A 16,668-nucleotide genomic window follows, 5' to 3' on the forward strand; every position below is an offset into this window, starting at 1 on the left:
TTTCTCGGCCAGAGCTTTATTTTCTGCTGCGAGCTCATCTTCCCTCGTCAGCTGCAGCCCTCAGGTCCCCGCCATGCACCGACGTGGATCCCACGGGGACGACGCTCCTCCCAGGTGGATCCTGTTGCGGTCGAGGGGGCGCACCTCTGTTGTCCACAGCTGGCACCCCGGCCTTCTCCCGCGCTCTCCTCCGTGTCGCGCGTTGCCTGCTCCCTACAGACCTATTCGACTTTGACGGGCGTGGATCGCCCGGTCGACTGTCAGCGACTTCCTCGGCATCACCGCATCGGTCGCCAATCACTTGGCCCTCAACAACGGCGTTCACCGGGTTCATCGGCGCATCCTCAAGCGGTGGCATCGGGTCCTGCCCTTGTTCCCACCCAGCCAGGGCCATGGCCATTTTTTCCACGGCTGCGACCAGCGTTTCGACCTGCTTTTGGAGCTGGTCGATACGGTCTGGGGGGGTCACGGCCGCCGATGGGAGTGGATCCGTTGAAGTCCCTGCGGTGGTGGTATTTCGGACACACTTGCCGGGAGGCATGATGACAGTTTCTTTTGGTTCAAAGCTGGGTTAAATTTCTGGGCTTCACTGGGCCCTCCTTCTAGCGCCAATTGTTGACGGTGTTTTTCTGACAACTCGTGATTACCTCTCCGGAAACGCTCACGGTAGCACTAACCACAGAATCAAGTAATAAGCAGTAAAATAATGTAGAAGAGACAAGGATTTTATAGTGGTTCGGCAATAATTTCGTGCCTAATCCACTTGTGCATGCACTATTTTTCCAGATGTTTACAAATTCTCTCTATAGTATCAATAGTGTCTAAACCCTTTCTGGGTTTCTTTCTTTCCATTTATAGGCCTCTACCCGGATTACACATTCCCGGCTCCCAAGGAGGAAGCCATCGTCTGTTCTCGATCCTCGTGAAGGTAGGTGAGTTTTCATGATGACTTTTTCTAGAAATACGGCTGACCCTCTCAACCTGCCATCTGACTTCCTGACTTTTGCAGTAGTAGTCGGATCAGTACTTCCCTCCTCGGGTTGACATGACCCCTGGCAAAAAGGACCGACAATGTTCCCTCGACGCCGCGTCTCAGTATGTAGAGCCCTCGCCCGGCGCCTCTCCTCTTGCGCTATCTCTCAACGTATAGGGCACGTTTGCTTGGCCTTACCCTCGATGCCAATAGCTGGTCCTCTGCGCGGGAGTCCTCGGCATCGGTCGTTCGAAGGAATGGTCGATGTCTCGACTGTGGTGTAACACTTTGACTTGATAGGAAGCCTATGCCTGTGGGTCGAATCCAGACGATGTCCAACCTAAGAGCAAGTCCCAAGTAATCATCTAGACTTGGACAACTTAGTTGTTGGTCCGACTCCTTGGGCCAAACCCACCCTAGATTTAACCTTCCGTCGAACCTACCGTGCCGACCCGACTCCAATGTTAGCTTCAACCTGTCAATTTGATGTGGGAGCCGATCCCAAGCGACAACCGAACCATTCTCATTCAATTTGTTTGACTTTTACCGCTAATCTTGGCTCGACTTGACCATTGACATCAACATAAGATTTTTTAAAACGAGAAATTTTTATTTCCTCAATTTTAAAATTCAAGAAATATTTACAAAAAGATAAAACAAAACATGATCATCAAACGTTATATATATATATATATATAAAGAAAATCACTTTTTATATTTATTTAAAAAAACTATTTAAAGAAAAATCATTAATTACTTTTACACGTTTATAATGTGATAGCTATTACTATGAAAATTTTTAACGTGTTTGGCTACCCTTCAATTTTTAACTAAGGGCTAATTTAAGTGTTACACCATGGTCGAGACATCGACCACTCTCTCGAACGACAGGTGCCGAGGACTCCCCGTTGGGAATCGGTCGCTGGCGTCGAGGGAACAACTGTAGCTAAGGTGCCCTTTACGTCGAGGGATCATACGTGGCGAGAGGCGTCGAACACAATGACTCGACTTCTGAGGGCCACTGCGTCGAGACAGCACGCCCGGTCAAACCCATCAACGGTCTTGTCAACTCGGGGAAGGAAGTACTGGTCTAACTGCTACTGCAGGAGTCAGGAAATCAGGCGGCAGATGAGAGGGATCAGGCGCCTTTCCTGAGGTTGTCATCATGAAAACTCACCTACCCTCCCATAAATCGAGGACGGAAGATGGCTTCCTCCTTGGGAACGGAGAAGGCATGATCACATGTAAAGGCCTATAAATAGAGCCAAGAAAACCCAAAAAAGGGTTACGCACCATTCCATGACTCTAAGAGAGCTTGTAATCTACTAAGATATTACTGCATTCACAAGTGGATTAGGCAAAGAGTTGTTGCCAAACCACTATAAAATCATTGTCTCCTTTACATTATTTTTCAGTTTTCAATCTCTAATCGAACCGTGAGCGTTACTGTGAGTGTTTCTGGAGAGATAATCATGAGTTGTCAGAAAAACACCGTAAACAATTGGCACTAGAAGGAGGGCCTTAAACCCAGAAATCTAATCCAGTTTTTAACAGAAAAGAAACAGCAACTATGCCTCCCAGGAACGCGCGTATGCTAACGGCCGACCTGAGGAGCCAGGCAAGCCAAAATCCCACCGCCGCAGGGACCTCAACGAATCCGCTCCTACCGACTGCCGTAAATCCCCTAGACCATATTAACCAGCTTCAAAAGTAGGTTGAAACGCTCGCCGCAACCGTTGAGAGGATGGCTACGGCCCTTGCTGGGCGGGATCAAGGGCAGGACTCAATGCCACCATTGGAGGACGTGCCGATGAACCCGGTGAACGCCGCTGTTGGGAACCAAGAGATTGGTGACCAACGCGGTGACACCGAGGAGGTCGGTGATAGTAGAGCCAACGATCCTCGCCCGACCAAGTCGAATAGGTCTGTGGGGAGCAGACAACGGGCGGCACAGAGGAAAGCGCGGGAAAAGGCTGTGGCGCAAGCTGTGAATAACAGGGATGCGCCCCCTCAACCGCAACAGGACGCGAATAGGAGGAATGCTGTCCCCGTGGGATCTTCGTCTGTGCACGGTGGAGACCTTAGGACGAAGCTCGACGCTCGACGTGGGAAAGCCGTGCAGCTGGCGATAGAGGATGAGCTCGCAGCAGATAACAAGGCTTTGGCCGAGAAGATGGCCAGGCTTAAGAAGTAGATTGGGAGTCGATTAAATAACTTCGAGCAGGTTGTGGGGAAGGTACCCGAGGCGGTCAACGTCGACGCCAAGATGTACACATCCCACGACCACCCGTTCACAGAAAATATTATCCGGGTGCCGCTACCAGATAAGTATAAATCACCCCTCATTCTGCTATATGACGGAAGGAGTGATCCGGACGACCACTTGGAGGTGTACACAGGGTATATGGTCATGCATGGATACCCCGAGGAGGTCATGTGCCGAGCATTCAGGAATCACCTTTCCGATTCCGCCAGGAGATGGTTCAGATCCTTGAAACCAAACTCCGTCACCAGTTGGGATGATTTGAAGAATGCCTTTTTGACCCAGTTCATAGGTGTGAAAAAATACATCCCACCGAAACAAAACCTCTCAAGGGTGTACCAGGGGCGTAATGAGTCCCTGAAGGACTGGATAGCCCGGTTCGGGGAACAGGTTACCACCACAGAGGGAATCTCCGACGAGGTGGCTTTAATGGGGGCGCTGTCGAGCATGAAAAAGGATATCCCCTACAGTACAGACCTCGATCGGAGACCACCCCATACCTACCAAGAATTCCTAACAAGGGCACAGGGATTCATCAATGCCGAGGAGGCTAAGAAGGCCCTGAAGAGTAAGGTAGCAACCCCTGCCAAGGAAGAGGTAGGGCAGGCGAGTAATCAAAACAACGGTAAGAAGCGCCGAGGTCACCCTCAGGTGCAAGCCTAGCAGAAGTACAACCCAGCTCCAAGCAACAGGGGTGGCAATGCCTCAACGAGCCAGGGGGAAAATAAGCGACCGAAACCGCAAAGGTATGACGCCTATATCCCCTTGACTATGGGGATCAAAGACATCTACCACGAGATCATTCACCTCTAGGTCCTGCGTTGACCACCGCCGTTGAAGTCCGACCCAGCACGGAGAAACTAAAACAAGTACTGCCGGTTTCATGGCGAGAGTGGGCACACTATGGCCGAATGCTATGACCTGAGGGACGAGGTCGAGATATTGATCCGAGAGGGGAGGCTCAGCGAATACCGAGATGACTGTCGAAACAACAACAACCGACGCAACAACGATCGATGGGAAGAGCAGAGGCCTGACAACCCGCCCGAACCTGTTGGCATTATAAGAACGATCTTTGGGGGATCATACCTCGGCGGCACCTCTCACCGCGCACAGAAGGAGTACGTGCGAGAGGTAAAAGGAAAAGTTCAGCCAGAGGATCATGAACGTCTCCGGACGTGAGGCCAAGGCAGCGCGATACGAAGAGGCCGAGATCATTTTTTCGGAGGCCGACGCGAGGGGGGTACATTTCCCCCAGAGCGACGCTTTAGTCGTCGAAGCCCTGATCGGTAACCATACGGTTTGCCGCATCCTGGTCGACAACGGTAATTCTGTGGACATCTTGTACTCTGACTACCTCGACAAGATGGGAATCCCCCACGCAAGGCTGTAAAACAGTGCACAGCCTTTGTACGGTTTCACATAGGACAGTGTCATCCCGGAAGGGGCGATAGAGCTGCCCATGACCATTGGAGACCGACCACACACCTCGACTGTCATGCCAAAGTTCCTGGTGGTGAAGGGAGGCGACCAATACAATACGGTCATAGGGCGCCCGACGTTGAAGGCCCTGAGGGCAGTCACATCCATCTACCACCAGATGATGAAGTTCCTGACTCCCAACGAGATTGGAAGAGCCCGAGGAAACCAGTACGAGTCGAGGCTTACGTACTCAGAAATGGTCCGCCACTACGCTGACCCGACACAGGTACGGAGAGAACTGAGGATGGTGGAGACCAGGGCGGAAGGGTTTGATTTAGATCCAAGGCTCCCAGGCGAATAGACCGGGACGGGACCGGTTGAAGAATTGATCGAGGTCCCCATCGATGAAGGAGAGCCGATGAGAACGCTAAAGGTGGGCTCAGAGCTGGGGACGTAGGCCCGCGAAAGACTGGTCGAGTTCCTCAGAAGAAGCCTAGACGTGTTCACCTGGACCCACGAAGACATGGAAGGGATAAGCCCTGATGTCATGTGTCACAGGTTGAACATCGATGAGAAGTGTCCACCCAAGAGGCAGAAGCGTCGACCCATGAATGCCGAACGATACGAGGCCCTACGGGAAGAGGTCAATAAGCTTATCAGAAATAACTTCATCCGAGAAGTCTTATACCCCGAATGGGTGTCAAATCCCGTGCTGGTGCGGAAGCCCAACGGGGAGTGGCGAACATGCGTCGACTTCAGTGACCTGAACAAGGCATGCCCCAAGGACAGCTTCCCACTACCCAGAATCGATCAGCTAGTCGACGCTACGGCGGGACATGAATTACTGAGCTTCATGGATGCATACTCTGGATACAACCAGATACCAATGTTCGACCGCGACGAAGAGCACACGGCGTTTGTCACCGACATAGGTCTCTACTGTTACAAAGTGATGCCCTTCGGTCTCAAAAATGCTGGAGCAACTTATCAACGCCTCGTCAACAAAATGTTCACGGGACAAATAGGAAAATCAATGGAGGTGTACGTGGATGAGACGAGGTATCCCCAGATGGAAAAGCTCACCCTCACACTAGTTATGACAGCAAGGAAGTTGCGCCACTACTTCCAGGCCCATAAGATCTAAGTCTTGACCAACCATCCTCTTAGGCAAGTGTTACAAAAGCCTGATGCTTCTGGTCGACTCTTGAAATAGTCCATATAACTCAGCCAATTTGATATCGACTACAAACCGCGGACTGCCATCAAGGGCCAAGCCCTGGCAGACTTTGTGGCAGAGTTCGCGGGGTTGCCGGATGGAGCCGAGGAGGCTAACACACCACCATGATGGAAGCTCTACGTCGATGGGAGCTCCAATGACAACGGCAGTGGGGCAGGACTGGTATTACACACACCTGAGGGACACAAGATCACCTCGGCCATCAGGTTTGAATTCCCTGCGTCCAATAACGAAGCTGAATACGAGGCGCTGCTGGCTAGACTCCGGTTGGCGGAGCACTTAAAAGTAGGGAGCTTAGATATCTTCAGTGATTCACAGCTGATTGTGAATCAAGTAAAGGGCCAGTACCAGACCCGGGATGAGGAAATGGCCGCACATCTAAAGAAGGTCAAAGAGGCCCTGGGGAAGTTCATGGCCTATGATATACAGCAAGTGCCAAGAGCAGAGAATAGCAATACCGACGCTTTTGCCAGGTTGGCGATGTCAAAAGATGCCGAGCTTTTAAACTTAGTACCTGTAGAAGTCTTAAAAGCCCTGACCACGGTGAAGACGCTTGAGGTCGTGCTAGTGGACTACCAGCCAAGCTGGATGGACCCGATCATCAGGTACTTAGTCGACGGCGAACTCCCCGAGGACAGGCAGCAGGCCAAAAAGATGAAGTATCAAGCGGCGAGATATATAATGCACGACAATCTTCTTTATCGAAGGGGGTACTCGATGCCCCTGCTCAGGTGCCTCGGCGGAGAAAAGGGGAAGAGAGGGCTTTTAGAGGTGCACGATGGGATATGCGGGAACCACGCGGGGGGACAGTCCCTAGCCTACAAAATACTACGACAAGGATACTATTGGCCAAATCTTAAGAAAGATGCAGCTGAGTTTGCGAAGAGGTGTGAAAGCTACCTGAGGTACGCTTCCACACCTCCACTGCATTCAGAGGACCTTACATTGATAGTGTCTGCCTGGCCTTTCGCTAAATGGGGGATTGACCTTATTGGCCCCCTGCACAAAACCCCCGGGGGGTATAAGTTCGCTATTATGGCCGTCGATTACTTTACCAAGTGGGTGGAAGCCGAGCCATTGACGACCATCTCAGAGGAAAAATGTACGAACTTCATATGGAACAACATAGTTTGCAGGTTCGGTGTACCGCATTCTCTTGTGTCCGACAATGGGAGACAGTTCAACAACGACAACACCAGCCGATTTTGTGAGCTATTGGGGATCCACAAGAATTTTTTCCTCTGTTGTATACCCACAGTCCAATGGGCAGGTCGAGGCAGTCAACAAGATAATCAAAGTCACACTCAAACGACGTCTCGACGCCTACAAAGGGAAATGGGCCGACGAGCTACCGAAAGTGTTGTGGGCCTATAGAACAACGAGTAGAACTACTACGGGGGAAACCCCGTTCTCGATGGCATACGGGGTCGAGGCAGTCCTTCCGGTCGAGGTATCCATTCGGACCAACCGAGTAACTCGGTACGAGGAGGATAGTAACGCCGAGCTGATGGGCTTGGAACTCGACCTCTTGGAAGAAAGACGCACAGATGCGCAGCTAAGGCTCACTGCCTACCAGGCAAGAACTGCCAGGTATTATAACAAGAAGGTCAAGCAAAAGTGCTTCGGGGTCAGGGACCTAGTTTTGCGGGTGGTAACCCCGAACACCAAACCCAAGAACTCCGGAGCCTTGGGCCTAACCTAGGAATGGCCCTACAGGATAAAGGAGGTCGTTGCTAATGGTTCGTTTCGACTGGCAGAGCTTGACGGTCGAGACATTAAGCACACTTGGAATGCAGACCAGTTGAAGGTCTACTACCAGTAATCACGAGAAACATCGACCTAACAGGGTAAACATAGTATTTTTTACTTTTGTCCTGTTTCATTTCTCTTTTCTTGCCGATTGAAAATCCAACTTGTAAACTCTACATAAATAAAAGGCAATGTGCGTTGTCCACTTAATCAACTCTGCCCTTCTACTACTTATGTCGATACGACCGATTTTGTTACGCGGGTCCAACCATCTACTACTTACGTCGATACGTCGACCACTAAACACTGTCGATACGTCAACCAAATTAAAAAGTCAATACGTCGACTAAACATTATCGATACGTCGACTAAAAAAAACAGGTGTGTCAATACGTCGACCACGGTGCGCCAAAAACAAGTCCAAGACTTTGTTTTTGATGAGGGGACAATAAGGCCCCCTAAAACTTCCAAAGGCAGTTGGGCCCTGGCCCGACCGTACCTAAGCAATAAACAGAAATTTTCTGCATACTCATAATCTACCGTCTACGTCGAAGCGTCGATCATGATTCGCCAAAGCCAAGCCTAAGACTTAGCCTTGGTGAGGGGTAAATGAGGCCCCCCACAAACAAACAAACAAAAAAAAAAAAAAAAACTCGCAAGAGGCAGTCGAGCCAGAGTATGCTCAACCACACTTAGCGAAAAATTCTCCACACACACAATAAGCAAAATAAGCATGAATATATATATATAAAAGGGGGGGGAATAAAAATACTTGTCTCGACCTTATGGTCATTACAAACCACCAAATGAATGTTGTCTTGGCCTCATGGCCCTATTTCAAAAAATAATAAAAAGAGAGAAATAAACACGACAAGAGCAGATTAAGTCTCTTCACTGCTCAGCCCCATTCCCCGGTGCCTGCTCAGTGCCCCCTCCAGTTCTGGCTCGCCGCCCTCTCTTAGTGCCTGCTCAACGTCCCTGGCCGCCTGCTCAGTATCCACCTGACCCTGATCGACCACCTCCATCTCATCGCTGTCAGACTCGTCGAGGAACGAAGGGTCGACATCCAGGCACTTTCTTTGGAAGTGGTCGAGGATTTGCTCCCCGGCAGACTTCATCAGGGACAACTGGAGCTTCTCAAACTCAGCAGAGTCCTGGTAGGCATCGAGCCTTTGGTTTATAAGCTCCTCGAAGGCCTCGGAGGACTTGAACCGCCCCACATGCCCCTCAATCATATCCTGGAGCTCTCGGAACGTCTTGAACGACTTCAACTTGGCGTCGACCAAACGGCTGAACTCATCGGAGGCCATGAAGTCCCCGACTGCCTTCGAAGCCGCCTCCTTCTGTCGTTGCTATTCCTCGACGACCTTGGAGCTTCCTTGGCTAAAGTCCTCCTGGAAGCTGCTAGCCTTCTCGGTGGTGATGCTCTCCCTAAGGGATAGCACCTTGGCCTTCTCGATCTCCAGGTTCAAGAAAAGCTCTTCCCGGGCAGCGCGAAGGGCGGTGAGCTCCTTCTCGGTGTCTTTCGACGCCGTCTCCTTTTGCATCAGGGCCTCCAGCTCCACGTAGTTCTGGAGGGCAAGCTCAAGGGCCTAAACACCAAGAGGGGGAGGAAACACAGTTAGGGTGTAGAAACTGACTCCTTAAAAGGAGGGAAAAGGTCGAGGGATGGGAGCAAAACATACCGAAATCTGGAGTGTTACAGTCAGGCGCTGGCAGTCCAAGATGCTCTTCCCGGCAAAAGTGTTCCAGGAATCCTCGTGGAAATGTGTGTAAATGGCCTGGATATGGAGGCTGAAACGGGGAGGAAGGCGCAGAGCGGTGTGGAGATGCCGAGGGACCACGTCCGTCACAATGAACTTGGGGTCATCAACTTTAGACCCCGGCATCACCAGGGGCTCCGGTACGGGGGGGACCTCCAAACTGGTAGCCACCTCAGCGCCTTTCCCTTTTTTTAGGCGCCGAGCTTGCTGCGACGGTGACTCTTCAACCGCCGCCGAGCTCTGATACTCCTCAACCCTTGGCCTCTTGGGGGATGGCTCGAACACGTGCATCCCCCGAGGAAGGAGTTCCATGACACTAGGGGCGGGAGGGACCTGAGCAGGTGGTTGCCTCGACGATTCGGGAGTCTCATCTTTATCCTTCCTCTTCCTCAGCCTCGGGGGGACGACGAACCTCATCTCTGACGGCACAACTACAAAAAGAAAGGAAGAAGAGGGGGTCAACCTAAGGACCCTTCGACCGTTTCCCTCGGCCTCAGTCAAGGAAAAGGAAAAGCCAGACTTACCATTGAGGAGATCCGCGGGAGGACCGACGGGTCATCGAGGAGTGTCAAGAAGTACGGACAAGCCGTACTCAGACCGGTTCTTGGCGGTGTTGAGAACCGAGGCGCGTCGACAGTCTTCGGGTAAAGCACGACTCTCCTCGACGTGTACAAGAGCAGAAGTGGAGAGTCGCGGCCGAGCGATAGCTTCACTTACAGTGAGAAGCAACACGTGAGAAAGCCCAGCGGGCAGAACCAGAGCTATCAAAATGGAGTATGGAAAATGAGGGACCTACAGTATTTTCTGAATACCGTTTGTGTCCCCAAGGGACGCTCGCCGTCGAGACAGTGGGAGTTGAAGTTGCCACCAATAAAGAAGAATTGGGGCTTCCACCCATGGGAACTAGAAGTCTTCACGACCACCAGGGGGGAACAGGAGGCTTGGACTTGGCAGAGGAAGCTAGGTAGAAAAACCCCCTTTGGTCAGGGGAAGCCTTGAGGGAGTAACAGTATAGGAACTCCTCGACGGTTAAGTTGAGCCCCAAAAATTTTCTCCATAGAATTATCATGGAGTTTATTGTCACCCAACAGTTGGGTGCCAGCTGAGCAGGGGATATCCTGTGGAGGCCACAAAGGGCCTTCAAGAAAGGATGAAAAGGAAGAGTTTTCCCGATGCTGAGAGCACGGGTGTAGACGGTCATATGGTTAGCTGGGGGGTTATGGGCCCGGTCGTTGGGGGTCGGGATGATTAAGTAAAAGTTCAGAGGGTCGATCATTGAAGGCCCTCAGTGCAGTCTAGGGCTTGATCTTCAATGGATTGACATCTGTGACCATAGCCGAGAGGCCACTGGTCGACGCAACCCCGTAACCTCAGCCTTCGGAAAGGCCGACCTGCCTGCCGGCGCCCTCGTCATCGAGGAGTACCAGCTCGTCCAATTGAGAAGGCGAGGCCGATACCTCGGGGTAGCCCTCTACTTGGCGAAGCAGGGAATCCACATTTTCATCTGAAGATGAGCTCATTGTCGCCACCTCGACAGGGTCATCCTTTACCTTGGATATGGAGACCTCTCGACCCTTAGCTTGTTTTGGCGACAAGTTCTGGAAAACAAACAAAGGGCGGAGTTAGGTCCTAATGGTCGAGAGGCCAAGGTGTTGTGCGAGGAGGCACGAAGAACATGTCCTAGCCAAAGGCCCCAGAGCCAAGGGCTAGGAACTCGAGCTCAACTCAGGGCCATGGAAGTAAAAACAGGGAGAATCCGGCGCCGTAGGCCTAGAGAGGCGCCGAAACCAAGTTCCAGGGCCTCAGGCAAAGGCAACTAAGCCTAAGGGGACAGCCTCACATAGCCTCAGCCCCAGGCGTACAACCAACCATGGCAGGTAAGAGCATTCCCCCCTTTATTACAAATTCATTGTTTTGCAGGCAGTGGAACCAGGATAATGACAAAAATGAAAGAGAACAAGAACTCACCGGTTACTCAGAGGACTTGAATATGGGGAATGAAGGTGAGAGGCACACAGGGAGAGTATGCGGAAGCAAAGACGTCTGGTGGAAATCCGACAGCGTAACGGCGTTCGAGGAAATGAGCAACCACAATGCCCTCGCAGAGGGTTTATATATACGCCCGAGGAGTCCAACGGACTCCAAATCTCGACCGTAGAATCCGATTCGGTTCCATTCAACAGTGGATTCGAGAAGGCGTGATCCAACGGTTAGGGATAGAGCAATGAAGAAGGGTTTAATCGGGCGGTTGCAGTTCATCCTCCCAGTGCCATGTGGTGCCAAGAAGGTGGGGACGTGACTGTTGACACGATCGATGTGACGGCTCCACTGTCCAAGAAACCAACCGCAATGATCATTGTACCGACAAGCAGCCGCTATTACCCACAGAAGAGCTTTTCCCACGTGGCATCCTCGACGCTGTATAGCCAGGAAAGTCGCACCGCAACGTCCCAATCTAGGGGTAATTGTTACACCATGGTCGAGACATCGACCACTCTCTCGAACGACAGGCGCCGAAGACTCCCCGTTGGGAATCGGTCGCTGGCGTCGATGGAACAATTGTAGCTAAGGTGCCCTTTATGTCGAGGGATCATATGTGGCGAGAGGCATTGAGCACAATGACTCGACTTCTGAGGGCCACTGCGTCGAGACAGCATGCCCGGTCAAACCCATCAACGGTCTTGTCAACTCAGGGAAGAAAGTACTGGTCCAACTGCTATTGCAGGAGTCAGGAAATTAGGCGGCAGATGAGAGGGATCAGCCGCCTTTCCTGAGGTTGTCATCATGAAAACTCACCTACCCTCCCGCAAATCGAGGACGGAAGATGGCTTCGTCCTTAGGAACGGAGAAGGCATGATCACATGTAAAGGCCTATAAATAGAGCCAAGAAAACCCAAAAAAGGGTTACGCACCATTTCATGACTCTAAGAGAGCTTGTAATCTACTGAGATATTAGTGCATTCACAAGTGTATTTGGCAAAGAGTTATTGCCGAACCACTATAAAATCATTGTCTCCTTTACATTATTTTTCAGTTTTCAATCTCTAATCGACCCGTGAACGTTACTGCGAGTGTTTCTGGAGAAATAATCACGAGTTGTCGAAAAAACACCGTTAACATTAAGTAATATGCGGTGAAGAGTTTCATACTGAAAGGTGTTGTTGTTTTACTTATTACTCACAAGCGAACGACTCAACTGTAGTAGAAACGCGATACGAGATCGATCCCACAGGGAATACTTGAAAGAAGATTAAACTCACAGAAATATTAATCAATACAAATTAATTAAAATTCTAACCTAGTTCCAACAAATTTTGACAAGAAAAAGGCAAAAAATGTTCAATAAAAGAAAAGGCAATGTAGTTTAAAAGAGACTCAGATATTGAAAATTTCCAAGGTTTCAGAATCCACAATATTTAATTCATACTTTTACCATATATTGATTCCAACATTTTTTTTTAAGATAGTTTAGAAGTCAATCTTACCATCTTTTTCAGAATATATGATCTTTAGGCTCAAACATATGAAATTATCAAATTAAATGTTTTTTGAGATGATGAATTATAGTTTATTATATAGGTTTATAATGTGCATTGCATTCATAAATTCTAAGGATCTTATTGATGTTTTTTTTATCTCCTTTTTAATCTAATATTTATATTTTTTTTCTGGAATTGTATCTCTTTTTGGATATAATAGACGATGATTGTACTTTACTTGTGTAGCACGTGAATATGAGAAATAGAGAGCTTAATGATTATCCTTTCAATATTTGCTACATCAAGACGCAAAATGTGGTAGTAAGATGTATAATCAAATTGTTTATGTGATGAGATCATGAGATAAATCAAAATATGGAAGTAGGGGCTTTAAATCTTTGTTTGGTAGTAGGTTATAATTTTTAATAAATCAAAATATGCTCAGGAGCCTCCTATAGCCTACAATTGACTTAGAAAGTACATATTGTTAGCGGTCTAAAATACATATATGAATACACACATAATGACACGAGAAAGGTCAAATGTTATACTTCCGACATTTTTTTAATATTATAAGACAAAAAATTTAAGCAAGAATAAGCAATTCATTCGCTTTTTGCATGCATATATGAACAAGATTCATGTGATTCTTTAGCAATTATACAAAATGAGGAGCTTATTCTTATCTACTAGATTATGGCCGCCGTCAGACTCACGTTATGTACGTGCAAATACCTTTTGTTTTGTTGCATAATTTAACTCTAATTCCTCTCATCACACGTACGTTTCTTCTCATATTTGCACACCCCTTTTATCCATTTAAATGGAACGACTGCCTACTTTGACGTCAATTGCAAAGCAAAAGATCAGAAGCAAACTTTAATTTCTATATTACTTCGTGCGGAAAAGGAAGACAGTAAAAATAAAAATAAAAAAAAAAAGACATGGCAACAGGCACAACTTATAATATTTCTGTTAAGCCAACTACCCTAGAAAAAAAAAAAAAAAAAAAAAAAAAAAAAAAAAAAAAAAAAAAACTTAACAAGAGTTCCCTTTTCTTCTCAAAACCAAAGACTACAGGCTTTGTTTTGCAGTGATGATGAGTTAACGTAAAGGGCGATACTGTAATTTCACATTATTTTGCATCAAATGGAGCCGTTACGCCCTAACTCCAATGCTCTTTAGGAAAGAGCCACTCTTAGTGATCTCACGCAGAGGTTTGTCGGTGAATCTGATTAAGTTATAGACCCAAGCACCAGCTATGGCGCCAAGAGTTGGAGCCACTAGGTATATCCATAGTCCTTTATAGTGGCTGTGAACAACAGCAGGACCTAAGCTTCTTGCTGGGTTCATTGATGCACCTGAAATCGGTCTGTAATCGACAATAATAACAAATATGAGCCACATTTACGAAAGTTGTCTCAATGCAGTTTTATTGAATTTACACGTGTAAAGTTTTGGAATTTAATTATGATCAATTGTTTTTTTTTTATGATATGTATCATTGCTCTAATACAATAATATATGCCATCAAAAAATATAATAAAATGAATAATATTCGGAGTTGAAAATGATTAACTAATTTAGATTAAGAATCTTTTTAACTCGAAAACCAAGAGAGATATCTAGAAGTAATCTAAAAAGAAAAGGGGAAAATGAAGACGACAAGGTGCTTAGTTTGACCAATATTTTAGAACCAATGGTATAGCTTGCCCGTCATATACGAAATAAATTAAATAGAGAAGTTAATAGGTTAATACCCTGCAAACATCACATTAAGAAGAACTGTAGCTCCAACGGCAAGCCCAGCAAGCTCTCCAATCTGCACAAATAAAAGTATAAATAAATAAACAAAATACAAAGAAATGTATTATTATTATTATTATTATTATTATTATTATTATTATTATTATTATTACTATTCAAAGTCTTTTGAAGAAGATATTGAAAAAAATTAACCAATAAAACAAAATCCCGAGACCATAGACTAATACAGACCGAGAAAGTGGGTAGTTAAGCCGACCATATGATCAACTATTATAGGACTAATTGACTAAGCAGGACAATAATAAAAACGACAAAAAAAAAAAAAAAATTATATAGAACAAACCGCTCTGTTATCAGTTGCAACACCGGACACAACAAACATGAGGTAAAATGTGATGATGAACTCAATCACAAACGATTGAATGTCGGAACCAGCTGGAAGTGTCCCTGTAAAGTGATCATCTCTGCCATTAAATAGTAACCTAAGTGTGCCACTAGCTAAGGTAGATCCAAGGACTTGAGCAGCTATGTAAGCCGGTACCTATAAGAGAACACCGATTGAACATCGTAAATTAAGATTCTAGTTTTCAGCCAAAAAAATAAAAAATAAAAAAAAATTCTTGTCCTACTATTCTACATATAACATCTATAATATTTGCTACACTTCACCCCCAAAAAATTAAAAAAATTAAGAAAAAAAAAAAAGACAGATATCGTGCAAATTAAATATAGTGTATCCTACCTTGTGAACTTGAAAAGGGTCAAAATGTGCTACTTAAATTATGCATGAAGTAGAGGTCCCTATGTATAATTGACGTAACATAATCCAAATAAAGAAGTGATTTTTGAGACTTGACATTTTTGTTCTTTTTTTTATTATTATTTTTCTTTTTCTTCAGACATGTTACCTTATTCAACAAGGAAACTTAAAACAAAAATAAATAAATAAACTATTGGGGTCCTTTTAGCTCACGATTTTCTTAAAGAGCACCCAACTTGAGGAAATTAAAGATTATCTGTTTGCGTTTGTTCGTCAACCAATTTTCATACAATAAAGAGAATCATTTTATATGGTTCGTTCACCTGTTTGTATGGAAACCTCTTAGTAGAGGCAAAGGCAATGGTGACCGCAGGATTGAAATGCGCACCGGAGATGTGGCCAACAGAGTAAATCATGACCATCACAACCAAACCCCAGACAATGGAAATTCCGGGAGCAGTCACCACTTTTTCGTTGTCCAAATTCACAACCACTGAGCCACAACCGGCAAATATCAAGAAATACGTACCCAATACCTCGGCAAGCAACTGTATATGTCATAAGAAAAGATTCTCCTTTTAAAAAACATACTCATAAGATTGCATTAAACCCAAATAAAGAAAACATATTATTTTTACTGCACCAAGGATGATATAATTGGTAATCAGAAATGGTAGCTTAACATTCCGAGGCCATTTTATTTTCGGCTACCAAAATCACGGGTTTTACAACCAATTCTTGTGTAATTAAAACCCCTTTTTCTTGTAGTGACAATGACACAAGCCTTGGCATGTTCTCATTTGATTGAGGATTTCCAATTATCTTTCATCGAGTAATTAGAATGATTTTCAGTTGAATAAAAAGAATTGAAAAAGAGAGAAGAAAAAAAAAAGAATGACAAGAAGCTAGAGGAGTCACCTTCTGAATGAAAGGAACAGAGACACAAGGATTGGTGTTGCAAGGAGAGTGGTGAGAACTTTGATTTGCATCACCATCTTTCACATTCAAATTAACATGGTTTCCATTTGTTGCTGAAGTCTCTGCCATAACTGGAACAGAATTTGAAGGTATTGGGTTGAGAAATTTGAAAAAGAAGGACAAGTTTTTGCTCTGCTTTCTGATCTTCCAAACCTTGTTGGAATGAGCAAAAAACCCAGAATCCAGTTATGGGAAAATTGCCTAAACGTCCAAAAGGAATGGAAGAGAGAGAGAGAGGGAGACCCTTTTTGTTAATTGTGAATTGTGATCTCCTTCT

At 46.6% G+C, this 16,668-nt stretch overlaps 2 protein-coding genes across 2 annotated transcripts; one reads left to right on the forward strand and one right to left on the reverse strand.

Annotated features, from left to right (window-relative positions):
• The first annotated feature begins 3,239 nt into the window (after positions 1 to 3,239).
• LOC112092453 lies at positions 3,240 to 3,899 on the forward strand. The gene has a single exon (XM_024168667.1). It carries the CDS (start codon positions 3,240 to 3,242, stop codon positions 3,897 to 3,899), a length of 660 nt encoding a protein of 219 aa, XP_024024435.1.
• Positions 3,900 to 13,789: 9,890 nt separating this feature from the next.
• LOC21388091 (aquaporin NIP1-2) lies at positions 13,790 to 16,668 on the reverse strand. Its single transcript, XM_010089701.2, has 5 exons — positions 16,332 to 16,668; positions 15,737 to 15,961; positions 14,997 to 15,194; positions 14,647 to 14,708; positions 13,790 to 14,258 (listed from the first exon to the last, which is right to left on the reverse strand). Exons 1-5 carry the CDS (start codon positions 16,458 to 16,460, stop codon positions 14,045 to 14,047), a joined length of 828 nt encoding a protein of 275 aa, XP_010088003.1. The 5' UTR covers positions 16,461 to 16,668; the 3' UTR covers positions 13,790 to 14,044.

This window comes from Morus notabilis, unplaced genomic scaffold (genome assembly GCF_000414095.1).
Source record: "Morus notabilis unplaced genomic scaffold, ASM41409v2 Scaffold1785, whole genome shotgun sequence".
Taxonomy (NCBI): domain Eukaryota; kingdom Viridiplantae; phylum Streptophyta; class Magnoliopsida; order Rosales; family Moraceae; genus Morus; species Morus notabilis.